The 25,846-nt window shown below is 44.1% G+C and overlaps 2 protein-coding genes across 2 annotated transcripts in view; both read right to left on the reverse strand.

Annotated features, from left to right (window-relative positions):
* Positions 1 to 133: 133 nt before the first annotated feature.
* Positions 134 to 25,846, reverse strand: part of LOC132895267 (interferon-induced GTP-binding protein Mx1-like) — a 34,322-nt gene continuing 8,609 nt past the window's right edge. Inside the window, exons 4-12 of the mRNA XM_060935647.1 lie at positions 25,220 to 25,358; positions 24,871 to 25,069; positions 24,539 to 24,617; positions 11,365 to 11,487; positions 10,818 to 10,959; positions 10,486 to 10,644; positions 10,076 to 10,152; positions 9,685 to 9,942; positions 134 to 358 (exon numbers count right to left, since the gene is read on the reverse strand). Of these exons, the coding sequence (XP_060791630.1) occupies positions 134 to 358; positions 9,685 to 9,942; positions 10,076 to 10,152; positions 10,486 to 10,644; positions 10,818 to 10,959; positions 11,365 to 11,487; positions 24,539 to 24,617; positions 24,871 to 25,069; positions 25,220 to 25,358 (1,401 nt within the window). The remainder of the gene's footprint in view (positions 359 to 9,684; positions 9,943 to 10,075; positions 10,153 to 10,485; positions 10,645 to 10,817; positions 10,960 to 11,364; positions 11,488 to 24,538; positions 24,618 to 24,870; positions 25,070 to 25,219; positions 25,359 to 25,846) is intronic.
* Positions 19,378 to 21,528, reverse strand: LOC132895268 (uncharacterized). Its single transcript, XM_060935648.1, has 2 exons — positions 20,872 to 21,528; positions 19,378 to 19,525 (listed from the first exon to the last, which is right to left on the reverse strand). The coding sequence occupies exons 1-2, from the start codon at positions 21,491 to 21,493 to the stop codon at positions 19,455 to 19,457; spliced, it is 693 nt and encodes a 230-aa protein (XP_060791631.1). The 5' UTR covers positions 21,494 to 21,528; the 3' UTR covers positions 19,378 to 19,454.

Consider the following 25,846-nt stretch of genomic DNA (forward strand, 5'->3'; position numbering starts at 1 on the left):
AAGGTAAAAAAAATCTTTAAAAGAAATGTGAATATTTTAAATAATTTACCATTTCATGCATTTGACAGATTTACACCACCTTTAAATGATAATTTACCAAAAATAGACACTATATTTGACTTCATGATTGGGTCTAAAACTTGACCAGGTAGTTGCGGGCCTTCATTAGACGCTTCTGGCGGCTTTCCAGGTTGCTGCGTTTGTTGCCGATATCATGATCTTCTTTCAGCAGGAGCTCCATGTTGTTTTTGTCCTGTATGAGCTGTAGCATTTCTCTCTGCAGCTGCACTGCTGACTCCTGCAGCAGCAGGTACCTGATCACCAGTGGCAGTTGGTCAGCCAGGCGCTTACTCGCAATCTAAACACGTTTAATTAAGAAAAATTTAATTCCACAAATGTAGACAATCAAGATCTTACAGAGTCGTTCAGGAATAAGAACTGAGAATAACATAACATCATTGGTTGCTTTATTAGGAACACCTGCACCCCTGCTGTTTCATACAGTTACCCAATCAGGCAACCATGTGGCAGCAACACAGTGTACGTACAAAATCATGCAGATACAGGTCAAGCACTTCAGTTCATGTTCACATCAAATATCAGAATGGGGAAAAAAATATGATCTCAGTAACTTTGTTCATGGCATAGTTGTTGATTGCTGGTGCCAGAGAGGCTGGTTTGAACATTTCAGAAACAACTAATCTTCTGGGACTTTCACAAACACAAGTTGACCCTGAATGGGGTATAAACATCCAGTGAGTGGCACTTCTGCTATGTTGCTGAGAGATGTCAGAGGAGAAGGGTGAGACTGTTTCAAGCTGATAGGAAGGCTATGGTGGTGGTACAGTGGTTTGTACTGTTGCCTCACAGCAAGAAGGTTCTGGGCTCAAGCCCAGCGGCTGACAGGGGCCTTTCTGTGTGGAGTTTGCATGTTCTCCTTGTGTCTGTGTGGGTTTTCTCTGGGTGCTCCGGTTTCCTCCACAGTTCAAAGACATGCAGGTTAGGTTAACACAGGGCGGCTTTAGGCTGAGGTGCCCTTGAGCAAGGCACCTAACCCCCCAACTGCTCCCTGGGTGCTGTTAGCATGGCTGCCTACTGCTCTGGGTATGTGTGTGTGCTCATTGTGCATGTGTTCACTGCTTCAGATGGGTTAAATGCAGAGAGGAATTTCACAAGTGTATGTGTGATAAATAAAGTTCTTCACAACTGTGCTGAGCAGAAAAGCATCTCAGAAGGCACAAAACATCAAACCTCGAAGTGAATGGGCTACTACAGGAGAAGACCACACTGGGTTCCACTCAAAGAAACTAGACAGTTTAACTTTTCCTGGGTTTTTTTGTTTGTTTTTTTCCCCCCCAAACAATCTTGAACTGTCCAGTTTCGGTGAGTATATTAACAGTTTCCAGTCTGCATGCATGAGACAGGGTACAGGATTTAGTCAATAGTTGAATATTCTCATTTGTATCTTATGACCTGTTTTTATATTAATAATCACCTGGATAGCCAGACATATGATCTAAATATGATTGAGATTGGACAATGTGACTGATGATAAAACCTGAAGCCTACTGTGGCAGCAATGATGTGGTCGAGCGTCGGCTGTGAATGGCAAGGAGTCAGATTGAACCAGTAGGTAACATGGGATGAGTTACACCTGTGTCTTATTGCTGGCTGTCTATTAACGTGTCTCTGTGTCTTCTAGACGGCCAGTAACCAGAGAGCGAGCGAGCGAGCGGAGTTACCAAGCACTGTTTGTGTGTGAGAGTGAGTGTGCAGCAAGGTCACTAAAAAGTGAAATTAGAGATAAAAATAAAAACACACCTGCACTGTGACACCTGTCTCCCTGTTCCTTATTGCCCAAACATTAAAAGTACTACACCTACATTTAGTTTTCATTTGCTTATCTTACATGATTTGACAAACTTTTATTAATTACAATTTGCAGTTTACATATTTGTTAAAGTTGCTACACTAGTGCCAAAACCCAGGAGTGATGAACAAATGCCCCCATAGAGTCTGAACCAGTCAGCGAGCTCCTCCAGGCCCTCACCAGCAACCTCCAGTGCCAGCACCAAGACCTTTCACGCTGTCTGTCGATCAGGGGCACCGCTTCCAGGGGCTGCTCGAGGCTCAGTTGGAGGACCAGCAGATGTAGAGGAGTCTGGTTCAGCCAGTGGGTATTCCAGCGGTCGCTCTTGCGTCCAGAATTCCCATCTAGCTGATCAAGATGGGGCCGCAGGACAACCCAGAAGCTTTTGTCAAGCTGTTTGAACATGTCGCCAAGGTGAGCTTGTGGCCAACTTCACAGTGGATGGCCCGCCCTTTGCCGCTCCTGTCAGGGAAAGTCCAGCTCGTGGCTTGGCAGCTACCGATCACCAGCATGCTGGAGTACTTGGACCTGAAGCAGGCTATACTGCAGTGGGTCAGCCACATCCCAGAAGAACACTGTCAGTGTATTCGCATGCTGGCATATGGCAAAGTCGGCTACCCGTTTGCTTTCGCACAACAGCTCCAAGATGTCTGAGCATGGTGGTTGCTGGCAAGCGAGTAGGAGATCAAGGACACCATCAATCAAGTGACAGTGAAGCAATTCATCGCACAACTGCCACGCAAAACACTGTGTGAATCACCATGCACTGTCATTGGAGGAGGTGGTCCAGCTGGCAGAAGATCACCTGATGCCATTTATGGGAGCAGATGCTCTGGCAGCTTCTCTTTCTCTCGCTCTCTCCTCACCCCTCCCCTACCCCAGCCCTGTGGAAATGGGGGCCAATTCTCCTGAAACTGGTTCCCTGAAATTGTGTCTCTCTCCGTGTTTTCTCAACCAGTTCTCCCTTGATCTCTATACTGATGCTAACCTCCTCTCTCTCTCTCTCTCCACAGATGGACCCATCCATGCCCACCAAAATCAGGAGCAAGTCCGGGCAGGTCTGTTGGTGCGGCAGGAAGGCTGGGATTTCCTGGATTCAGCACTTTTTCAAAGATGTGGGGATTCTGATTCACATTCCTGACATGCCATGGGCTTCCCCCAATCAAGCAGGAATGTACTCTGAGTATCCAAAGGGTACACATCAAGCTTTGATGGATTCTGGTTCTAATCAGACCTTCATGCATCAAAGCCTGGTTCAATACTGGGCACTAGGAAATGCACGATTGGTGAAGGTGAGGTGTGTACACTGGGAAGTTCACAAATATCCATTAATGCCAATCACTATTCATTTCCAGGGTGGAAAAACATAGTGTGGAGGCGGCAGTTAGTGGTTCTCCTGGGGACAGATTGGCTTGGGTTTAGAACATTAACAAAACAGTTAGTCGTGGATGTGTCTTGCAGTAACACATCATGGGGGAATCCTGTGGCTGGGGAGGTGGTCCCAGCATTGTCCACGTCAGCACCACATCATGATGACACGGAGAGTGGGGAGGGCCCTGCACCTCCCTTCTCTCTTGGGAATTCCCTCCCAGGTTTCCTACTGGAGCAGACAACAAGACTGTGAGGCAAGCTTTTGACCAAGTGAGAGTAATTGATGGTCAAAACCTCCAGCCTAACATTGCGCTGTCCTACCCGTATTTCTCTATTATAAAAGCAGATACTGTAGGCAGAACCTTTATTTTTAAATACATTTCTGAGTGGATAGTATCTCCATCCTTGACTTGTATGCTGCATAAATGGGAATAAAAAAATATATTTTTGAAAGTTAAAATCAACCGTGGCATGGTGATGTAGTGGTTAGCGCTGTCGCCTCACAGCAAGAAGGTCCGGGTTCGAGCCCCATGGCCGGCAAGGGCCTTTCTGTGTGGAGTTTGCATGTTCTCCCTGTGGCCGCGTGGGTTTCCTCCGGGTGCTCCGGTTTCCCCCACAGTCCAAAGACATGCAGGTTAGGTTAACTGGTGACTCTAAATTGACCGTAGGTGTGAGTGTGAATGGTTGTCTGTGTCCATGTATCAGCCTTGTGATGACCTGGCGACTTGTCCAGGGTGCACCCCAGCTTTCGCCCGTAGTCAGCTGGGATAGGCTCCAGCTTGCCTGCGACCCTGTAGAACAGGATAAAGCAGCTGGAGATAATGAGATGAGAAGAAAATTAACCACAAAGTTGGCATTTAAGCTGCCCCGCTGAGCTAGCCATGCCTGAGTGCATGACATCACAGCGGTAACCGGTTTTAAGGCCGAGGCCTTTTACAGCTATAGACCAAAGTCATATAAATAAAAATTTATGGTGAAAGTAAGAAATACCGTTACCAACTTGCTCAACTAAGACTGCATTGACTGCATTGACTCTCATTAAAACAGGATAGGTGTTATAACTTATGCAACATGTATGTACATGCATGCATTTTCACTGATAAAACATAAAAGGCTAATTAAATAATCAGATGAAATGAGACAATCACATTCTGAAGCAGGGCGGCACGGTGGTGTAGTGGTTAGCGCTGTCGCCTCACAGCAAGAAGGTCCTGGGTTCGAGCCCCGGGGCCGGCGAGGGCCTTTCTGTGTGGAGTTTGCATGTTGTCCGCGTGGGTTTCCTCCGGGTGCTCCGGTTTCCCCCACAGTCCAAAGACATGCAGGTTAGGTTAACTGGTGACTCTAAATTGACCGTGAGTGTGAATGGTTGTCTGTGTCTATGTGTCAGCCCTGTGATGACCTGGCGACTTGTCCAGGGTGTACCCTGCCTTTCGCCCGTAGTCAGCTGGGATAGGCTCCAGCTTGCCTGCAACCCTGTAGAAGGATAAAGCGGCTATAGATGATGAGATGAGACATTCTGAAGCAAATTAAATAATCTTATACCGGTAACTTAAATGCACAATACAAGTTACATGTATTAATCTAAATGCAAGTAAACAACATGTTTTTGTTTTGTTTTTTATCCCAGTGAGAGTCGGAGCTTACCCGTCTGTGTTCTCGCTTCTTGAAGGCCAATCTTGTGGCCGATTGTTTTGAAACAATCTGACTATCAGTTGTTCTTTCACTTCTCCGTTCATTCACTTCTTCCACATAAGGGCGAGATGGCAGCAATATCCAGTTTAGAAATAAGACGGCTGCTCCACTCATTCTCTATTTTGTCCATACTGAGTACTCCGCCATTACTGCTCGGCTCAGGCAATTACTAAAACCCGGGTGGAACAGGACGTCACCGGTTTTAGCAACAACCACGGGGAGGTCACTGCTCGAGCGATATGTCCCATTCTGTCCCGGACTTTAGCAACAACCCTCGGCTCACTCCGGGTTATAAAAAAAAATAAATTAAATAAATACTTTCCTTTTCTTGTAGTTTTCTTTAATTGTTGATACTGCACCCTCTTTCAATATGGGCTTATAGCCAACGCTCCTCAACAGATCAGAGGTTTCGTATGAGTCCTCAGTAAAATGTGCAGAGCAGAGGAGAGACCACTTCATAGGCACCCAATGTGCCCGTGAACTTTTCGCAAAACATGTCCAAATCTTTGCAGTTTGAACATTCTTGGACCATGAATGCAACATAAATCCACCTTCTGTTGTGTTGCTGGCAGGTGCAGCAACACATCTACGTGGCATGGTGATAAATTAGCTCAAAATGGAGGATCGGAGTTGCGGTCAGCTCTGTATTTTAGTATAGCAGAAATGGCAATGAGACCGAAAAACTTCCTGCTGTGACGTTATGGATGTCAAGGTCATTCACTCAGACCGCTACCTATATAAATCACTTTTTAATCATAAAAATTACTATATTAGATCTATTGTTAACGCTTAAAACTATTCCTGTGCCATTCTTGAGGTCTCAAGGCATTTATAAACGAAAGTGAGGCCATGGCTCTGCATGTATACTTTAAGGATGGGCAACACTGAGTGACACAAGACACTCAGATGAAAGAAGATACAACACAGTTGTTGGCCCAAATAGCTATAGGGAACTTGTATTCCATCATAATCCGATGGCTGAGCATTTAGATCAGGATAAAATGCTAAATTGCCTCATGGTCCACTTCTATTGGCCAGGGATTCATGCCAGTGTCTGCAGGTGGTGCGCAGCTTGTCATGAATGCCAGCTGGTAAATCCAGCAGCCACACCAAAGGCCCCATTGCGTCCATTACCATTAATCAATATCCCCTTTGAGAGAATTGTGATGGATCTTGTCAGGCCATTAGATCAATCTGCACAAGATTATTGCTGTGTGTTAGTCATAGTGGATTAAGCAACACAATAACCGGAAGCAGTGCCTTTTTGCAATATCTCCGCACATAGGGTTGCAGAGGCACTCTTTTGCATTATCTCCCGAGTCAGGATTCTGTAAGAAATCCTGACTGATCAAGGCACTACTTTCATGTCATGTACACTACATGAACTGGACAAATATTAGGGATTAAATTGATTCGTACTAGTGTTTACCATCTGCAATGGACAGGCTGGTCGAATGATTTAATCAAACGCTGAACAGTGCGATTCATAAGTTCATTTAGAGGGATGTTAGAAACATAAGTGGCTAGACCCTCTGTTGTTTGCATTGCATGAGGCTGACAAGCCTCCACCAGGTTTTCCCTGTTTGAATTACTGTATGGGTGCAAGCCTCATAGTGTCTTGGACGTCATTAGAGAAAATTGAGAGGAGGGACCTTCTCAATGCAAAAATGAATTTCAATACGTGCTTGACCCGAGAGCAAAACTCCATGCACTGAGTCACATAACCAATGAGAATTTGCTACAGGTGCAAGAACGTCAATCCCATTTGTACAACAGAGGGACAAGGCTAAGGAAATTTTCACTGGAAGATAAAGAACTCATTTTACTGCCCACATCAAGCTTAAAATTACTCAAGGAGCAAGGGCCCTTTGAGGTCACATGGTGAACTGGATGGAGAAGTTGACTATGAGGTCAGGCGCATGGATAGGGGTAATGCATGTCAAATTTACCACCTCAATCTCCTGAAATTGAAATGGAGAGAGGAGGTCCCTGTGGCTCTGATGAAGGTAGTTCCCAAAAGGGCAGAGCTGGGACCAGAGGTAAGTCCAAAAAGTGTGGCCCAATTCACCCTAGTCCCCTGTGGAAACCACCACTCACCATCACAGACAGCACAAGCTATCAGGTTGCAGGAGGAATTCTGCAATGTGCTTTCAGCCCTTCCCAGTTGCAGTAACCTCATAGAGCACCACATAGAGACTCCCCCAGTGGTGGTGACACGCAGCTGACCGTATTGGCCCCCATGCACAAAAAAATGTGGTTTGGGATGAACTCAAGGCAATGCTTGACATGGGGGTAATTGAGGACTCGCACAGCAACTGGAGCAGCCCTGTTGTTTTGGTTCCCAAGACCAACGTGACAGTCTGGTTTGTGTAGACTATTGAAAAGTCAAACACAGTGTCTAAATTTGACACATATCTGATGCCCACACTGATGAACTGCTCGATCTGTTAGGCGCATGTCACTTTTATTCAACACTGGACACTGGCAGATTCCCTTGACTCCATTAACCCACAAAAAACAAAAACAAACAAAAAAACAGCTTTTTCCACTCCATTTGGGTTACATCAGTTTGTCACACTTCCATTTGGGTTGTTTGGGGCCCCAGTGACATTTCAGCATCTCATGGACAGAATCCTCCATCCCTACAGTGTGTATGCTACTGCCTATTTAGACGACATCATGATTTATAGTAATGACTGGCAGCGGCATTTATAACATCCGAGGGCTGTCCTGAAATTGCTGAGGTGTGCAGGACTCATGGCAAACTGAAAAAAGTGTGCAGTTGGGTGGGTGGAAGTATGGTATCTGGGTTTCCACTTGGGTCATGGGCAGGTGTATCCCCAAATTGATAAGATTGCAGCAAGTGCAGCCTGCCCGAGTCCTAAGATCAAAAAGGGGGTGAGGCAGTTCCTAGGGCTGGTTGGCTGTTATAGGTGGTTTGTGCCTAATTGTTTGGACGCCACCAGCCCTCTGACTGACCTCACTAAAAGGGGGGCACCAGATCCGGTCCAGTGGACAGAGCCGAACAAATGAGCTTTTGCTCAGGTTAAAGCAGTTTTATGTGGGGGCCCGCTGTTGCATTCACTTGACTTTTCTCTCCCTTTTGTTTTACAGACCAAAGTGTTGGTCCAGTGGCTTCACCATATGAAGGATGCCAATGCGCAGATACATAGGCCATGGGGTTATATGGCAGCAAGGGCTTGGTCAAGCATCAGCTGTGAACAGCAAGGAGTCCGGTTGAACCAGCAGGAAACATGGGATGAGTTACATCTGTGTCTAATTGATGGCTATCTATTAATATGTGTCTCTGTGCGTCTTCTAGATGGCCATTAACCAGAGAGAGAGAGAAATGAGTTACCAAGCACTGTGCTTGTGTGTGTATGATTGAGTGTGCAGCAAGGTCACTGAAAAATGAATTTGGAGATAAAAATTAAAATGCACCTGCACTGTGACACCTGTCTCCCTTTTTCTTATTGCCCAAACATTAAAACTGCTACACCTACATTTAGTTTATTTGCTTATCTTGCATGATTTGACAAACTTTTATTGATTACAATTTGCAGTTTACATATTTATTAAATAATAATTCAGCACTCGCAGTAATATGGCTGAAGGAATGTTCATGTCAAAATGCTGACCTATAGCAAATGAGCAGTGTTGGGCACGTTACTTTCAAAAAGTAATTAGTTATAGTTACTAGTTACTTTTCCCAAAAAGTAACTGAGTTAGTAACGGAGTTACTTTGTCATAAAAGTAACTAATTACCAGGGAAAGTAATTATTCCGTTACATTTTGTTCCCCTCAAAAAAAAAATCAAATTCAATTAGTGTAATCATAATAAAAGTGAATGTTAAATGTGTTTAATGACTGAAATGGACACTTAACAGAACCAATTAGTAATGTTATCTACACTATATTAATATTTTTGTGGGACAGTGTGAGATAAGACATCTATCAAATGTAATATATTTTTGTAGTTATTAAAATTGTTACTACACTCAAAAAAACCCCAAACATTGGATTTACTTAACCGAGTTATGGCAACCGGTCCAACGAAACTGTGTTAATTTAGATGTATTGAATACAGTTTTGTTGAGTTTTTCAACACAACTGTATTCAATACATCTAAATTAACACAGTTTCGTTGGACCGGTTGCCATAACTCGGTTAAGTAAATCCAATGGGGTTTTTTTTGAGTGTAATTACTGGCCACTGACGAGGACAAACGCTTTGTTCCTCAACATAATGTGCATTGCACGTAAACACTCTTGCCTTTTATTTCAAGTAATGAAAAGTAATGGCTGTATTTCCAATGTGAAAGCGCAGTGCTGGGCTGACCGCTCGCCATCGCTGTGTCTTCCGATTGAAAGAGCGCGCAGTAGTGCAGTAGGCGTGGCCTACCTACGTATGCTGTCCAAATCTACTCTGATTGGCTTACTGTGCCGTTGTCTCGTGTCTCCCCGCCCCACACTAAAGCAGAGGAAAGAAAGGCTGAATGAGCAGCGTGCCAGATGAGAACAGCTTTAATAAAGTAACGCATAGCATTTTATTGTAAGTAACGGGAACGGCGTTATAACGATGTAAAAAGTAATTAGTTAGATTACTCGTTACTAAAAAAAGTAACGCCGTTTATTTCTAACGCCGTTATTCCCATCACTGCAAATGAGAGATAGCAAGGCTTTAAATTAGGGTATTCAGAGTAGTGTGAGGTTTAGAATCTTTCTCATGTTGTTATTTGCAAGAACACTTACGTTGTAGTAGGACTTCAGGTGGCGCATCAGTTCTTCTAGAGTGGCTTCATCATCTAAGTGATCATATAAACTATGAGAAGGAGGGAAAGCCACACCAAATTGTTGCCTCTGTTCTTCTTCCTCCTTATTTTTCAGCATATGCAGGCTATTTTTATACATGCTGTCTTGGGTGTAGATGATCAGCTCCATCTTAAACTGAGTCCTCAACATCAATTCAGCTTCCGACTCCTTCACCTGCTTTATGTTCTCGATCATGGTCTGGAAGAACAAAGAACCATCAAACCATGATATGCCTGAACATGATATATTGCTTAATGTTTATCATATATTGTCATCTGGTGCTCATGGTCAAGAGATCATAGGCAGAGATTGTAACATTTGTTGGCCATACCTTTGCCATTTTGAGGAGATTGGGGAAGCCCAGGAAGCTGTGTAGAGCCAATTGGATGAAGCCCTTTCGAATGAGATCTAAAGACAGTTTGGGAAATCTCTGTAAATACAAAGTCCTGTAGTAAAAGTTGATATAAACACAAAAGACAACCCAGAGTGGGAATGATACATTTATGTGAGATCTGTGGAAAAATGATGGAACAGTGGTGTTTCTCTACTTCACCATGTGATAAGTTGCATATGTATTTCCAGATTATATCCTTTATATACACAAAACATTTTGAACAAATCTAGGCAACGACGGTGTGTTATCCCAATGCCAAGACCACAACACACACAATGCAGACAAAAAATACAAAGCCTAAGATAAGGTTCCAAACATTTAACTTCAAACTAGTTCCTGCCATATACCTGAGACTTCCTTTAGTTTGCTGATGGCAGGTTCCTCCAGCTGCTTGATCTGGTCCTTCACTATCCCCTCGAAGGTCTTATAGTTGATGAATCCTGGGAGTTCTCTACCTCTGTATTTTTCCTCATAGTCCTTCATTTCCTTCTCAATTTTCTTGTTAACTACACAATTCAACAAAGTATTCAGGATAAAAATAAATGACGCAGTGTGCTCCATTCTATGCTCTCTCAACACTCATCTTTTTTTTTGAAAATGGAAAATTATACTGTTGATAACATCACAGTTTATGAAATTCATTTTTATCACTTTAATATATCATCACACCCCTACTTACATGTCAGTCCTGACTTGTCTAGTTGAACCTTCCAGTGAACAAACTGCTTCCTCAGACTTGGAAAGATGTTGACATGTGACACGCTCTTCAGAGCCTCTCCAGTTGTCAGGTTGATGGCATCCTGAGTGAAGGCTGTGATTTTCTATTAAACACCACAAAAACAAAGATCTTAATAAAACAAAGATGCTCAAATATAAAGTTCAACCAAATTTGTTTGCTTTCTTGTCTTCTCAGTTTCACATAATATAAATCCACAGGCCCATTATGATGGTTACCAGGAAAGATTAGCTGTTCTGGTAAACATTTATTTGAAAAGATCAACAGGGGCATGTTAAATTCAACTAAGTGGGTCTGAATTTTGGACTGTGGTTAGTGTATGTAGCAGTGCATAGTTTCCATCATTTAACAATTTGTAAGTTGATTTTTGAAACATTATATTAATGATCACTTATGATTAAAATGCACTAATCATTTTAATGATGATGAATTACATTATTTCAAAGTTTAGGAACTGTTGAGATTTATTTTGATTGTGTGTATCACTCACATCAATCAGGAAATATAACCTCTCTCCTGGCTCTGTAGGAGGCCCTGAGCCGTAGCGATCCAAATCAGCCTGAGTTTCAGCCAACTTCATTTCAATCTGCTTCTCTAGTTGTGGAAGGGACCGCTAAACAAAACACACACACACACACACACTTTACTGTGAGTAAGGATTTTACTACAAGTAGGCACATCAGGTGAAAATTCAAATTCAATCCAAATTGATTGAAACTGCTCTCACTGAGTTCAGAAATGAATGCAGAACATACTTTTTACAGAATTAAAATATATTTATCCATTCTTGAGATATTACAAATCAAAGACTGAAAAAATGGCTTAATTTTTAGAAAACTAACATAATATTCTGTAACAGGATAACATGGTCCAAAATGGACCTAATTTATGAATGAGATCAAAATTTTTTTCTTAATAACTTTATTTTTCAAGATATTTACATGGAAATTGGCAGACACATACAATGGTGCTTGAAAGTTTGTGAACCCTTTAGAATTTTCTATATTTCTGCATAAATATGAACTGAAACTTCATCAGATTTTCACACAAGTCCTAAAAGTTGATAAAGAGAACCCAGCTAAACAAATGAGACAAAAATATTAAACTTGGTCATTTATTTATTGAGGAAAATGATCCAATATTACATATTTGTGAGGGGCAAAAGTATGTGAACCTTTGCTTTCAGTATCTGGTGTGACCCCCTTGTGCAGCAATAACTGCAACTAAACGTTTCTGGTAACTGTTGATCAGTCCTGCACACCGGCTTGGAGGAATTTTAGCCCATTCCGCTGTACAGAACAGCTTCAACTCTGGGATGTTGGTGGGTTTCCTCACATGAACTGCTCGCTTCAGGTCCTTCCACAACATTTCAATTGGATTAAGGTCAAGGTCAGGACTTTGACTTGGCCATTCCAAAACATTAACTTTATTCTTCTTTAACCATTCTTTAGTAGAACCACTTGTGTGCTTAGGGTCGTTGTCTTGCTGCATGACCCACCTTCTCTTGAGATTCAATTCATGGACAGATGTCCTGACATTTTCCTTTAGAATTCACTGGTATAATTCAGAATTCATTGTTCCATCAATGATGGCAAGCTGTCCTGGCCCAGATGCAGCAAAACAGGCCCAAACCATGATACTACCACCACCATGTTTCACAAATGGGATAAGGTTCTTATGCTGGAATGCAGTGTTTCCCTTTCTCCAAACATAACACTTCTCATTTAAACCAAAGAGTTCTATTTTGGCAGGGGCGCAGATAGGATTTTTGAACTGGGGGGGACTGAGCTGTCAGCAAATGATTCCATTTTGTGTATATATATATATATATATAAAACTTTCCAAACTTTTGAACAGTAGTGTATATATATATATATATATATATATATATATATATATATATATATATATATATATATACACACACACATATATATATATATATATATATATATATACACACATATATATATATATATATATATATATATATATATATATTATATATATATATATATATATATATATATATATATATATATATATATATATATATATATATACAGTGGGGCAAAAAAGAATTTAGTCAGTCACCAATTGTGCAAGTTCTCCCACTTAAAAAGATGAGAGAGGCCTGTGATTTTCATCATAGGTATACCTCAACTATGATAGACAAAATGAGAGAAAAAAAATCCAGAAAATCACATTGTCTAATTTTTAAATAATTTATTTGCAAATTATGGTGGAAAATAAGTATTTGGTCAATAACAAAAGTTCATCTCAATACTTTGCTATATACCCTTTGTTGGCAATGACAGAGGTCAAACGTTTTCTATAAGTCTTCACAAGGTTTTCACACACTGTTGCTGGTATTTTGGCCCATTCCTCCATGCAGATCTCCTCTAGAGCAGTGATGTTTTGGGGCTGTCGCTGGGCAACACGGACTTTCAACTCCCTCCAAAGATTTTCTATGGGGTTGAGATCTGGAGACTGGCTAGGCCACTCCAGGACCTTGAAATGCTTCTTACGAAGCTACTCCTTCGTTGCCCGGGCGGTGTGTCTGGGATCATTGTCATGCTGAAAGACCCAGCCACGTTTCATCTTCAATGCCCTTGCTGATGGAAGGAGGTTTTCACTCAAAAGCTCACGATACATGGCCCCATTCATTCTTTCCTTTACACGGATCAGTCGTCCTGGTCCCTTTGCAGAAAAACAGCCCCAAAGCATGATGTTTCCACCCCCATGCTTCACAGTAGGTATGGTGTTCTTTGGATGCAACTCAGCATTCTTTCTCCTCCAAACACAATAAGTTGAGTTTTTACCAAAAAGTTCTATTTTGGTTTCATCTGACCATTCTCCCAATCCTCTTCTGGATCATCCAAATGCTCTCTAGCAAACTTCAGATGGGCCTGGACATGTACTGGCTTAAGCAGGGGGACACGTCTGGCACTACAGGATTTGAGTCCCTGGCGGTGTAGTGTGTTACTGATGGTAGCCTTTGTTACTTTGGTCTCAGCTCTCTGCAGGTCATTCATTAGGTCCCCCCATGTGGTTCTGGGATTTTTGCTCACCGTTCTTGTGATCATTTTGACCCCACGGGGTGAGATCTTGCATGGAGCCCCAGATCGAGGGAGATTATCAGTGGTCTTGTATGTCTTCCATTTTCTAATAATTGCTCCTACAGTTGATTTCTTCACACCAAGCTGCTTACCTATTGCAGATTCAGTCTTCCCAGCCTGGTGCAGGTCTACAATTTTGTTTCTGGTGTCCTTTGACAGCTCTTTGGTCTTGGCCATAGTGGAGTTTGGAGTGTAACTGTTTGAGGTTGTGGACAGGTGTCTTTTATACTGATAACGAGTTCAAACAGGTGCCATTAATACAGGTAACGAGTGGAGGACAGAGGAGCCTCTTAAGGAAGAAGTTACAGGTCTGTGAGAGCCAGAAATCTTGCTTGTTTGTAGGTGACCAAATACTTATTTTACCGAGGAATTTACCAATTAATTCATTAAAAATCCTACAATGTGATTTCCTGGATTCTTTCCCCCCATTCTGTCTCTCATAGTTGAAGTGTACGTATGACAAAAATCACAGGCCTCTCTCATCTTTTTAAGTGGGAGAACTTGCACAATTGGTGGCTGACTAAATACTTTTTTGCCCCACTGTATATATATATATATATATATATATATATATATATATATATATATATATACACACACTACCGTTCAAAAGTTTGGGGTCACTTTGAAATGTCCTTATTTTTGAAAGAAAAGCACTGTTCTTTTCAATGAAGATAACTTTAAACTAATCAGAAATACACTCTATACATTGCTAATGTGGTAAATGACTATTCTAGCTGCAAATGTCTGGTTTTTGGTGCAATATCTCCATAGGTGTATAGAGGCACATTTCCAGCAACTACTGTATCACTCCAGTGTTCTAATGGTACAATGTGTTTGCTCATTGCCTCAGAAGGCTAATGGATGATTAGAAAACCCTTGTACAATCATGTTAGCACAGCTGAAAACAGTTTGGCTCTTTAGAGAAGCTATAAAACTGACCTTCCTTTGAGCAGATTGAGTTTCTGGAGCATCACATTTGTGGGGTCGATTAAATGCTCAAAATGGCCAGAAAAATGTCTTGACTATACTTTCTATTCATTTTACAACTTATGGTGGTAAATAAAAGTGTGACTTTTCATGGAAAACACAAAATTGTCTGGGTGACCCCAAACTTTTGAACGGTAGTGTGTATTCATGTTATTTCACCTCCCTCACTGCCATCACCAGGAACTACCTGCAGGCCAGGGCAATGATAACATTTTAACATAGCCTATGGAAATCCAAAGTTTACACATTATCATCACGCACAGAAATTGCAAAACTGCAAAGCTAGTTTTAAAACCGCTAAGTTCCAACTGTTAACCATAGCGAGAGGCTGGGCTACGTGTGTGTGTGTAAAGTGTAAACCAGTGCATCCTGACTTTCTAACTATGCCTGTGTGTTGCGTGAGCGTCAGTCAGTCAACAACTCTTCACAAAGTTTCCTTATGAAACAATATGCTCGCTGAAATTATGGCAGGGAACGCCAGATTAAACATTAAAACTGCCTTCTGAGCACTGTATCTACAGGCTACCACTGAAAGAAGGAGGCTACCAGAAAGGCATCTCTACTCCGTACGATTTTACTTTCACTACGACATTACTTTGAACAGACTATCAAAAAATTGCAAGGTGATATGATAAAGTAAGGCACAGTTTACTTACAGTCGTTTTTTTTTTTGAAAAAACGATGCAATCGTTTTCTGCCTTTTGGCACCATCATGCCGTGTTGGGGTCCTGAACTAGGAGGCGCTGTCCCTGATATGCCTGTCAAACTTGTGAGTAACCATAGCAACCAAGCTCGAGCTCGCAACCTGTGCAGTCTGCGCAGTTGCAACTATGTCTGTACTGCTGTGCACCTCAATAAACCGAATGGTAATTAGTCTTTTGATTTTTCCGTGAGGTTTGCCTTATGCAAAGAAAGACAGCATAGACGTTTTTTCCTCCCTATGAGTGGGGGGGACCGAACGAGGTGAATTTAAATCTGGGTGGAACGAATCCCCCCCGTCCCCCCCTCTATTTGCGCCCGTGTATTTTGGTCTCATCCGTCCACAAAACATTTTTCCAATAGCCTTCTGGCTTGTCCACGTGATCTTTAGCAAACTGCAGACAAGCAGCAATGTTCTTTTTGGAGAGCACTGGCTCTCTCCTTGCAACCCTGCCATGCACACCATTGTTGTTCAGTGTTCTCCTGATGGTGGACTCATGAACATTAACATTAGCCAATGTGAGAGAGGCCTTCAGTTGCTTAGAAGTTCACCTGGGGTCCTTTGTGACCTCGCCGACTATTACACGCCTTGCTCTTGAAGTGATCTTTGTTGGTCGACCACTCCTGGGGAGGGTAACAATGGTCTTGAATTTCCTCCATTTGTACACAATCTGTCTGACTGTGGATTGGTGGAGTCCAAACTCTTTAGAGATGGTTTTGCAACCTTTTCCAGCCTGATGAGCATCAACAACGCTTTTCCGAGGCCTTCAGAAACCTCCTTTGTTCGTGCCATGATACACTTTCACAAACGCGTTGTGAAGATCAGACTTTGATAGAGCCCTGTTCTTTAAATAAAACAGGGTGCCCACTCACACCTGATTGTCATCCCATTGATTGAAAACACCTGACTCTAATTTCACCTTCAAATTAACTGCTAATCCTAGAGGTTCACATACTTTTGCCACTCACAGATATGTAATATTAGATAATTTTCCTCAATAAATAAATGGCCAAGTATAATATTTTTGTCTCATTTGTTTAACTTAGCTCTCTTTATCTACTTGTTAGAACCTGTGTCTGTCTCAGTTCAGATGCGTTGACGTAAGAGCGCTCTGGAGCAGGGTTAAAGCAAACCACACGAGTTAAATCAATCTGGTTTATTCAGGCACTGCTCAGTGATACACACAGAGAGCAGGGTTTATATACATCAGAAGCTTGCGTGACAAGATAAGTAAGGGGCTCGGGGGCACAAGGTCAACTCGCCAGATAAGGAGTCGTTTTTATTATACATGAAAGAGCAGACCATACACCCCCTAGAACAGGAGGAACCAGGAATGTGGTTTCAGCGAAACTAGAAGGTACAGAGAAAATAAAAGAGTATGTTCTCGCGATTATGCACGTTTACCAGGGTGTGAAAGGGTCATAAAGCTCAGGACAGCTATGCACGAGAACACACACAATCTTACAATCCCCTCTTTTATACTTTGTTTACAGAGTATAACTACAGTTTAGACTCTAATGTATTGGCAGACATAGGGGTGTAACCAGAGTGCGCAACCATCATATTGTAGATCCTATCCATACAGCAACCTAATGAAAAGTTCGTATTTCCCTGTCGTTCTACACACACTGGGAACACAAATTTTGGTGGTACCTGAGCCGAGAACCCTTGAGGTCGAAACATTTCTGGAATCCAAAACTTCCGCATCGTTCGTATAGATTTTAAGCAATCAGTTAGGTTATTCAACGTGTTCTTGTGACAATTGTGCAAGCCTTTTACCTGCGAGTGGTTAGAGAATTCGGAATGAGTGTGTGTTTGATTAACTGTATACCCTCCCAGACACACCAAAGTTAAACATGAGCGAGCTAACTGTTGTAAGGCGCCAAACGAGCCGTTCTGCGACCTAGGAGCGAGAGACACAGATGCTGAGCTCACAGGCATTAAATGACAGACATAACATGATTCATTAGTATGTTGTTTAGCAGTCCAGTTGGCAAATTGCCAAAAAACGTTGTCCTCGTGGCTGGCTTGAGCGGGATTCCCTGCTCCAAGCACTAAGACCAATACCAGAAGGAAAGTCATACTGGTCACTGACTTTGTTCTTTCTGTGTCCACAGGATGTAGATAGTTGAAGGTAGCCCAGGCTCACGTGTCTTCCAGATTCCTCAGTTCAGAAGTCTGCGGGACGCACCGACCATCCCCTCTTTGTAGATCAGCCGAAACCGGATCACTCCGGATGCTGGAAAGGGGATCCCTGAAAAGGCCGTCAGCTATTGTCACAGCAACTTTCTGAAACACAAAAACCTGTTAAGCATCAACAATATAGATTTCTATTACATTGGAGCCTTCTTTATTCGACTGGCATGAATCCACTGTGGAAAAAGGTCAGTTAGTACAGCCGTTCGAGTTACAGCGAGCACATCCGTGGGTTCACTGTAGGGCGGTTCCTCCAAAGGAGCGCCTAATTTCGCAAATTTCTTTACCAACACTTTATCCCCTACCTCAAAGGGGTGAGTGGGTGCCTCAGGAATGGGAGGCTTTTTGGAATTTAGTCTCGTCCAGTACTCATCCAACACCCGCATGAGACCCACGGCGTACTCACTGAGATGTACATCAAGATCACTCGTTCCTATAGCCTGCATACCTCTGCGCCAGGGTGTAGGAAAAGGCCGGCCCATCACGAGCTCATACGGAGACAGGTTGTCGAGGGCCACTTGAGCGGTCATTCGCATGTCAGCGAGGACTAAGGGTAAAATTTGTACCCAGTTTTTAGTGCCGGTTTCTTGCATTGCCTTGCGCAGCTTACCCTTGATTGTTCTATTTGCGCGCTCCACAATGCCGGAGGATTGTGGATGGTACGGGATGTGGAATCGCCAAAGGATTTTTAAGTCTTTACACAGTTCTTGTGTCACCTTAGAGGTGAACGGCGTACCTTTGTCAGAGTCTATCCCTACCGGGAGACCATAACGCGGAATGATTTCTTGCGTCAATTTGTTTACCGCCGTGCGAGCGTCTTCTTTCCCGCAAGGGAAAGCCTCCACCCATCGTGAAAATTTGTCGACCATGACCAAAAGATACTTAAAGGGGCCCTGTTTTGGCATGTGAGTAAAGTCAATCTGCCATTCCTGGAACGGCGTGTCAGGTATGGGAAGGTGCTGATGTACCGCGCCTGGTTTAGATGGATTATTCTGTGCGCACGTTAAACATCTGTCTAGAATGTGATGTACATCGGTGTGTATTTTGTCGATGCAAAATATTTTGGATAAATCCTCCACTACCCCCCTTCGTCCGCGGTGAGTGGGACCATGAAACTCGCGGACGAGAAATGGAGTGCAATGTCTAGGCAAACAGAGGCGACCCTGAGCATCGATCCGAACGCCGTCAGACGGCTGCGCGCCGCATGAGTCCCAGAAATGGTTGTCTGAGGCCGAAGCGGAGGCCTGGAGGGAGATCAAGTCAATGTCCGGAAGAACGGCACTAATCATGCGACTGGATGAGACCAGGGAGAGAGTAAGCGAAGGCGGAAAAACACCGGAGGCAGCCGCGGCTTTGGCAATGCGATCGGCGAGAGAGTTTCCCCTGATCTCAAAAGAGTCCCCAATACAATGAGCACGAGTCTTAACAATGGCTAAAGAGCGCGGGAGAAGACAGGCGGTGATTAAATCAGTAACAAGCGAAGAATGAGAAATGGGCTTACCGTCTGCAGTGGTGAACCCACGCGAAGCCCAAATCCGACCAAAGTCGTGAGCAACGCCGAAAGCGTAACGTGAATCAGTGTAGATAGTGACGTCTGTGTCCTGGGCAATAACACATGCACGGGTTAGAGCGTATAGTTCGGCAGCCTGAGCCGAGGAGAAAGGAAGAGAAAAAGCTTCAACAGTTTCATCAGGAAGGCGGCACACAGAATAACCACACACGAAAACGCCGTCAGAGGGGCGTGAGCACGAGCCGTCCACAAACAGCGAATCACCTGAAAGTAACGGGGTGGAGCGTAAGTCGGGGCGGATACTTGTCTCGAAAAGAATGCTAGAAATGCAGTCGTGTGTTTCAGAAGGAAGAAAATCATCCTGTGAATTGAGGAGGCGCTGAAGCGCGTGCGCGAGAGAATCAAAAGAGGAGGAGGGCTTAACAGTAAGGTTTTCGGTGGCCAAAAGAATAGACTCGTATCCAGAGCGACGCTGCGCAGATAAATGCTGGGTACTGAGGTTCTTTAAAACGTGCACTACATCATGTGAGGTGTGGAGAACGAGCGGGTGAGACAAAACCAGCCGTTCAGCGTCCGTGACCATGACAGCACATGCAGCCACCGCCCTGAGGCAAGCAGGGAGGCCCTGTGCCACAGAATCAAGAGTTTTAGAGAGGAACGCACAAGGCCGCATACCCCCCCCGTGCTCCTGCGCCAAAACCCCAGACGCAGTTCCCTGCTGGTTGCACACATATAAATGAAACGGCAAACGGTAATTCGGAAGTCCGAGAGCAGGGGCCGAGCATAAAGCCTGTTTCAAGGCCCTGAAGGCCGTCAGCATCTCATCAGACCACACCAGGGGCTGAGTCAAAGGGTCCGAGTGCAGAATTGCAGAGCGCAGACACTTGTCATAGGTGGAACAGTCAGGAATCCACTGGCGGCAGTAATTGATAAGTCCCAGAAAAGCCATGAGGGCGTGTTTGGTGGCAGGCACCTGAGTGTCTAGGATGACCTGCACACGCTCGGGGCTGAGCCTGCGGGAGCCCTGGGAGAGATCGTGACCCAGATATCGAACATTGGGGAGGCAGAACTGAAGCTTAGTTCGTGAGACCTTGAAACCTTCTTGCGCCAGAAGAGAGAGGAGAGCGAGTGTGGCTTTAGCGCAAAGGTCCTCGTCCTCCGCCGTTACCAGAAGATCATCCGCGTATTGGAGCACGGAGGAGCCCGAGGGGAGGCACAAACCGGCCAAGGCGTCCCTCACTACGGCTGTAAAAACCGCGGGGGAATCGACATATCCTTGGGGTAACCTGGTCCATGTGTACTGCTTTCCCCTGTGCGTAAAAGCGAACAGGGGCTGCGTGTCGTGGCCCACAGGGACGCTGAAAAAGGCAGAACAGAGATCAATTACAGAGAAAAACGCATGTTCACACGGAATCGAGGCCATAAGAGAGGGAACGTCTGGAACTAATGGGGCGACTGGGATAATTAACTCATTAATCTTACGCAAATCCTGGGTGAAACGCCACGTGCCGTTGGGCTTCTGCACCGGGTTCACTGGAGTGTTATAAGGGCTGACACAGGGAACAACCACACCTTGCTCTAGGAGAGAACACAGAACATCATCAATGCCAGACAGTTTAGCTGGGGAAAGGGGGTACTGTTTTACATATACTGGCGAAGAGTGTTTAATGACCGCCTCGTAAGGGGTACAGTTAACAAAGCCCACCTCGTCCTTATGTTCCGCCCAAAGAGAAGCTGGGAGATCAGAAAGAGAGGGTGTGAGGCAGGTAACGGCACAAGCAGCATTGAGAAGGTTATGGGGAAGAGAAAGAGAGGTGAGGGCAAGAGCAGCCGACGAGGTTTCGTCTGGTATGTCAACAACCATGTGTGAGCCATTAAAAGAAATAGAGAGCCCTAGGAGGCTCATGAGGTCCCGTCCAAGCAGGTTAAAAGGGCAATCAGGCATGCAAACAAAGGAGTGAGAAAACTTCAGTAAAGGATCAAGGGCACAAGTAACAGAAAGGGGGGGCGTGCAACTGGAATGGAAAGGAACCCCTTCTATTCCCACAGAGCTTACAGACCGTGTAGATAAAGGACCCGCATATTCCCTCCCCACTGAGGACATGGTAGCCCCGGTGTCGAGTAAAAAAGGATATTCAGTCCCTGCCAGGCATAAAACAATAGTGGGAAGATCTTCGTTAAGAGGGGAGCTGAATAAAAGATTTAACATAGCAACGGTCGGGGTTTCATCGCTCTGAGGGCAGCCCTATGGGCGGGCAGGATCTCTCTGCCCTGTGGGGCTTGAACCGGCGCGCATGACGGGTTTCTCGCGTTCCTGCTCATCTCGCTGTTTCGCATGACATTCTCTTATCCAGTGCCCCTCTTTTCCACAATAGTGGCACTTTCCATTTCTCCTCCCTCCCCCGCCGCGCGGTCCCGTTCGGCGACCCCTCTCCTGTCGTCCCTCCGCTCGTCCGCCCGGCACGACGGATAAACATGCTTTATTCGTTTTACAGTCTAAAAGACCATCGCTCTCCAGCGTGCGCACCCGCTCCCCGGCCTGACGGAGGACCAGATTATTCCGGTCACTCCAGTGATGTTTTAAAACGCTCTGTATTTCGGGGCGACAATTAGACAGAAAGGTGGACAAGAACATTGGGTTCGGGTTTGCCAAATCAAGTTCAAGACCTCCCAAATGTTGCCAAACTTCCCCAAAGCGCTTCCAGAAAGCCGACGTCAGCTCAGAACGCTCCTGTTTGCAATTAGTGACCTGTGACAGGTCTCTATTTGCTTGTTTTAAGGCGAGCAGGTATCGCGTCAATTGCTCACGAAGCTGCTGCAGTGCGTTCGGCGTGTCCTTCCAAAAGAAGGTAGTCACGGTGCGCCGACGCGGGCGACCGTCATCCCCTTCATACTCTTCCTTAATATTTTCAGCTTGATCATTGACGGGGCGGAGGACCTGTACGTTTTCTAACAGGGCCGTCTCATCGTATGCGCCTCCTAATTTATTTTGCAGAATAAACCGGTAGTCGGCTCCCGTTAGCTGACAGTTACGAGAAACATTAATTAACTGATCAACAAAAAGCAAGGGCTTATCGGGTGACGGAAGAAGCGAGATGATGTCCTTAAGAGCCGACGGGGACGGAGGAGTTATATCAATACCACTGCGCTTTGCAACCCATACACAAGCAGCGTTTTGTGGCGGATAAGGACGCGAGCCGGCGTCTGGTCCCACATCATCGGGATTATCCCAATCGTCATCATCAGTGTCATCATCGGTATCGTCACTACTTTCTTCGTCTTTGCCGTTCTTGGCTGATGCAGGCGCACCCTTTATCCCTCCGGGACGCTGCCCTCTGTCAACCGTGGGGGGGGGGCACGCAGACACAGCAGCCAGGGACGGATAAATTTTAGGAATCGTTTTTGCAGCTGACGGCGATTTACCAGTAATTTTTCCAGCCTTACTATAAGGTGGAGGTTTACTATCTAACGAGGCTGGAGGAGCAGAATGAGATTTGGATTTTCCTAGCGCCGCCTCCTCCGTTTCCTTGGTGACAGGTGCAGCCCGAGGCTTCGGGATGGATTTCAGGACTGAACGGGGAGTATAAGCCTGTTTAAAATTATCCCAAATCTTCTTCATGTCATACCACTTAGCGTAACCCTCCCGCATATACGGGCGATCCCATCCGGGGTCCCCTAATCCCTCATAAATCATGCGATGGGCCGATGCAAGATAACCAGGATCGAATGTACCTTGACGAGGATATGAAGGAATTTGAGGGTTGGCCTCGGTCCAACCTGCCAAATTATCGAGCCAGGGAGAAACATAATAAGCGAAACCGCACCTAGTCATCCATTCGGCCGGGGTTTCCCCTGGCGCAGGCTTAGGGAACGAGCTTCCCATCGTACAATGACAACAAACGGATCTGAAGAGGAACAGACAACAAATATAGTACAAATTTGTATAGCGCGCTCTTCCTGGACTCGAACCAGGGAAAACTGTCCTCCGTAGGACACTACGAAACTACTGCCAACCAGGTAGTCAATCAAACATGTCTTACCTGATTGAGAGTATCACGTCGGGGTCACCAAATTGTTAGAACCTGTGTCTGTCTCAGTTCAGATGCGTTGACGTAAGAGCGCTCTGGAGCAGGGTTGAAACAAACCACACGAGTTAAATCAATCTGGTTTATTCAGGCACTGCTCAGTGATACACACAGAGAGCAGGGTTTATATACATCAGAAGCTTGCGTGACAAGATAAGTAAGGGGCTCGGGGGCACAAGGTCAACTCGCCAGATAAGGAGTCGTTTTTATTATACATGAAAGAGCAGACCATACACCCCCTAGAACAGGAGGAACCAGGAATGTGGTTTCAGCGAAACTAGAAGGTACAGAGAAAATAAAAGAGTATGTTCTCGCGATTATGCACGTTTACCAGGGTGTGAAAGGGTCATAAGTTCAGTACAGCTATGCACGAGAACACACATACAATCTTACACTACTTTTAGGACTTGTGTGAAAATCTGATGATGTTTTAGGTCATATTTATGCAGAAATATAGGAAATTCTAAAGGGTTCACAAACTTTCAAGCACCACTGTAGTTAGTTATTGACATGAATCAGTTTGATTTGAAAAAAAATAAGTAGGTAAAGCTATGAAAACTCACTTCAAAGTCTCCTATGAATCATAACATCAAAACTAGCAGACAGAAAATTTTGCTGAATACTTCATCAGAAACAGTGAGAGCTAGAGAACATCCCTATAAAAGTTATCTGACTGATATTCATGAGTAATCCAGTCGGAAACCGATCAGAAGAGAGAGAGCCTGACCACTTTCCCGTGACTCAAAAAGTACCGGCAGTTTCCCGACGTCATGCGAGCAGAGAGTGCACTCTGTTGTACCAACTTCAACCTGCCGTTACTCCCAAAGTACTGAACAGATCTTAACAAGATAAATTTCTTTGGAAAGCAGAAATTATAAACTTTTTAATTATAGTATTCACAATAGAAAATATTCAAGAGTTAAGCGCTGACAGGTTTGTAAACTTAGATGAGCGTCTGCATGCAGAATTTTCACACCACGGCCAGCGAGCGCCTGATATACCTACTAAAAGCAAGGGTTTTCCTTGCATGCAATCACAGGATCTTGAAACAATGCTTTCTTTACCTCGATATGAAGGACGAGTTCAAGTGTGAGTTTCTCAGCTAGTTTAGGAATGGTGGTCATGCCTTCGTCATACAGCACACTGTGGAAAATATTATTCATATTTTAAACTCAGCTTTTTATAAAATGCAATTTTTTTCTGGTTTAGTGATCGCTATGGCCCCTTGTACTAGCTAATATGTTTAATAATCTTATCATAAGATTTAACTTTTTACATACTGCTCCTTGAATGCCCTAAAGGAATTTCAATCCCAAATTCAAATGTTTGATTTTAAAACATTTTTAAATGACAACTCTAAAGACAGAACTGTCCCAAATATGAATAAAATGTGCACCTGAAATGTGGGTGGTCTTTAAAGAAGTCCTTCTCCTTATCGGTGGCTTCTTGCAGAGAGACGCGGTCCATGATCTCCTTCTGCCCTCGGCACCTGACAATCATGTAGCCTTTAGTGAGGTAAATGATCTCATTATGGATGATGGACACTACTGTCTCCTCCGTGCCTTTATCCACTAGGTCAGGCTTTGTTAGGATGCCTTTTATAATCAACACACGCAAAGAAGTTCATGGAAGACATCGACTGCATGTGGCATAGGAAAAGAAGAAGATGAACAAGAAAAAACACCCACAAGTTTTGTAGTTTGCTGTAAATTAAAATGATATATTAATGTAAAGACTGCACAGACCAAGGGTTCTCTCGCCGTTTGGATCAACGTCCTGTGCCATCTTTAGTGCTTCAGTGGTGGCGATGTCCACATTACATGGCACAACCACCAGGTTGATGGTTTCTTGCTTGGTGATGAACTTTTGGATCAGCCTCTTAATCTGAATGAAAGTCATTAATGTGCTGATATTACAGCTCAATACAACAATGGTTAATTTTTATGTTTTATCAGGGTGTACCATGTTATAATAGTGGCATATTTATTAAGAATACCACATTTTAAAAATATTTATTAGTTAATCCCTCAGGGTGGCACGGTGGTGTAGTGGTTAGTGCTGTCACCTCACAGCAAGAAGGTCCGGGTTTGAGCCCCGTGGCCGGCAAGGGCCTTTCTGTGTGGAGTTTGCATGTTGTCCGCGTGGGTTTCCTCCGGGTGCTCCGGTTTCCCCCAAAGACATGCAGGTTAGGTTAACTGGTGACTCTAAATTGACCATGAGTGTGAATGGTTGTCTTTGTCTACAGTTGTGCTCATAAGTTTACATACCCTGGCAGAATCTATGATTCTTTGACCATTTTTCAGAGAATATGAATGATAACACAAAAACATCTTTTCCACTCATGCTTAGTGGTTGGGTGAAACCATTTATTG

Source organism: Neoarius graeffei, chromosome 12, assembly GCF_027579695.1.
Source record: "Neoarius graeffei isolate fNeoGra1 chromosome 12, fNeoGra1.pri, whole genome shotgun sequence".
Classification (NCBI taxonomy): Eukaryota; Metazoa; Chordata; class Actinopteri; order Siluriformes; family Ariidae; genus Neoarius; species Neoarius graeffei.

What these genes read in the sequence shown, in the direction of transcription:
- LOC132895268 (XM_060935648.1), bottom strand. Translation starts at nt 21,493, where the DNA reads ATGTCCTCAGTGGGGAGGGAATATGCGGGTCCTTTATCTACACGGTCT. An exon ending in GCGTTTCACCCAGGATTTGC is followed by an intron (nt 19,526 to 20,871) that starts GTAAGATTAATG and finishes TCCTCGGCTCAG; the next exon opens with GCTGCCGAACTATACGCTCT.